Below are 2500 nucleotides of genomic sequence, written 5' to 3'. Positions count from 1 at the left end.
ACGGATGGATGGATGGATGGAAGGAAGAATAGATGGATTGATGAATGGATGGATGTACTGAAGAACAGATGGATGGATAGAATAAATTAATGGATGGATGGATAAATGGATGATGGTTGAGTGGATGGATAGAATAATACATAGATGAAAGTTTTAATGAATAGATGGATAGAAGGATGGATGAATAGATGAAAGAATTGAAGAATAGATGGATGGATGGATGGATGGATGGATGGAAAGGAGTATTGAAGAATAGATAAATAGATAAAATTATTGAAGAATAGAAGGATGGATTGATGAAAGTATTAAAAAATAGATGAACTGATGGATGGATGAATGGATGGATGGATGGATGGATGGATGGATGGATGAATGAACGAATAGATAGATGAATACATAGATGGATGGTGGTTGAATGAATGGAGGAATAAATGGAGGCTGGATGGATGGATAATGGCTGAATTGGTGGATTGATTAATAGATGGATAGAAAAATAAATGGATAAAAGTTTTAAAGAATAGATAGATAGAAGGATGGATGAATGGATGAAAGTATTGAAGAATAGATGGATGGATGGATGGATGGATGAATAGAAGGATGAGTGGATGGATGAATGGATAGATGATGGATGGATGGATGGATGGAAGGAAGAATAGATGAATATATAGATAGATGGATGGAAGAATAAATGGATAGATGGATGGATGGATGGATGATGGATGGATGGAAGAAAAGATGGATAGAAAGATGGATGGATGGATAGATAGATAAATATATAGATAGAAGAATAGATGGATGGATGGATGGATGGATGGATGAATTGATGGATGGATAGATGGATGGATGGATGGATGGATGGAAGGATGGATGGATAGATGGATGGATGGATGGATGGATGGAAGAATAGATGGATAGATGGATGGATGGAAGAATAGATGGATAGATGGATGGATGGATGGACAAATAGATGGATAGATGGATGGATGGATGGATGGATGGATGGATGGAAGAATAGATGGATAGATGGATGGATGGAAAAATAGATGGATGGATGAATGGATAGATTGATGGATGGATGGAAAAATAGATGGATGGATGGATGGATGGATGAATGGATAGATTGATGGATGGATGGAAAAATAGATGGATAGATGGATAGATGGAAGAATAGATGGATAGATGGATGGATGGATGGATGGAAGAATAGATGGATGGATGGATGGATGGATGAAAGAATAGATGGACAGATAGATGGATGGATGGAAGAATAGATGGATAGATGGATGGAAGGATGGATGGACGGAAGAATAGATGGATGGATAGATGGATGGATGAATGGATGGATGGATAGATGGAAGAATAGATGGATAGATGGATGGATGGATGGATGGATGAAAGAATAAATGGACAGATAGATGGATGGATGAAAGAATAGATGGATAGATGGATGGAAGGAGGGATGGATGGATGGAAGAATAGATGGATGGATGGATGGATGGATGGATGGATGTATGGATAGATAGATAGATGGATGGATGGATGGATGGATGGATGGGTGGATGGATGGATCGATGGATGGATGGATGGATGGAAGAATAGATGGATGGATGGATGGATGGATGGAAGAATAGATGGATGGATGGATGGATGGATGGATGAAAGAATAAATGGACAGATAGATGGATGGATGAAAGAATAGATGGATAGATGGATGGAAGGATGGATGGATGGAAGAATAGATGGATGGATGGATGGATGGATGGATGGATGGATAGGTGGATGGATGGATAGATGGATGGATGGATGGAAGAATAGATGGATGGATGGATGGATGGATGGAAGAATAGATGGATGGATGGATGGATGGAAGAATAGATGGATGGATGGATGGATGGATGGATGGATGGATGGATGGATGGAAGAATAGATTTTTTTTACATTTATTTATTTTGCTTTAATGAATACATGATTTGTATAATAAAATGTAAACTATCTGTATAATAAGTAGCTATATTTCTGAAACACGGAGCTAAATCTGATCAAACTATGATTTGTTCAGGTGGTGTGTAAATATTCCACCTCCTCAAGACAAGCATTTTTTGCAACAAACAACAACCTTCCCATCATGAATGACAACAAAAGCGTGCTCACTCATCTGCCCAGCACACTCTCCTGCGCAGGTTGTGTTTGGCCTGACAGTGTGACATTATTCTGGGCTTTGTGCCCCTCTGTATTGTCCTCCGGTGGGCTTCTTTGTTAAGCATGGGTTATAGTGGTGATGATGCGGGCCATTGCTTTATGCTGACTCTGACCTGTGGAAATGGCAGAGACCGGTATGGCTCTCTGACTAGGCCAGAAAGGGAGCGAGAGGTGACGGAGAGAGGAACAGCTTCAGCAGCACACATCCTAAGAGAACATCGATTTGGAAATGGACTAAAATACCACTGGATTAAAAAGACTCGTCTGTTCAAGTCCAAGTGCAGTCATGCAGGAGAACCCA

At 39.9% G+C, this 2500-nt stretch overlaps 1 protein-coding gene across 1 annotated transcript in view; it reads left to right on the top strand.

Annotated features, from left to right (window-relative positions):
• The first annotated feature begins 2479 nt into the window (after positions 1–2479).
• Positions 2480–2500, top strand: part of hsf4 (heat shock transcription factor 4) — a 13128-nt gene continuing 13107 nt past the window's right edge. Inside the window, exon 1 of the mRNA XM_056478846.1 lies at positions 2480–2500. This exon is cut by the window's right edge and continues 111 nt beyond it. Within this exon, the coding sequence (XP_056334821.1) occupies positions 2486–2500 (15 nt within the window). The 5' untranslated portion in view covers positions 2480–2485.

Source organism: Danio aesculapii, chromosome 18, assembly GCF_903798145.1.
Source record: "Danio aesculapii chromosome 18, fDanAes4.1, whole genome shotgun sequence".
Classification (NCBI taxonomy): Eukaryota; Metazoa; Chordata; class Actinopteri; order Cypriniformes; family Danionidae; genus Danio; species Danio aesculapii.
Note: the sequence above shows the minus strand (reverse complement) of the source record. Positions and strands in the feature narration are given on the sequence as shown.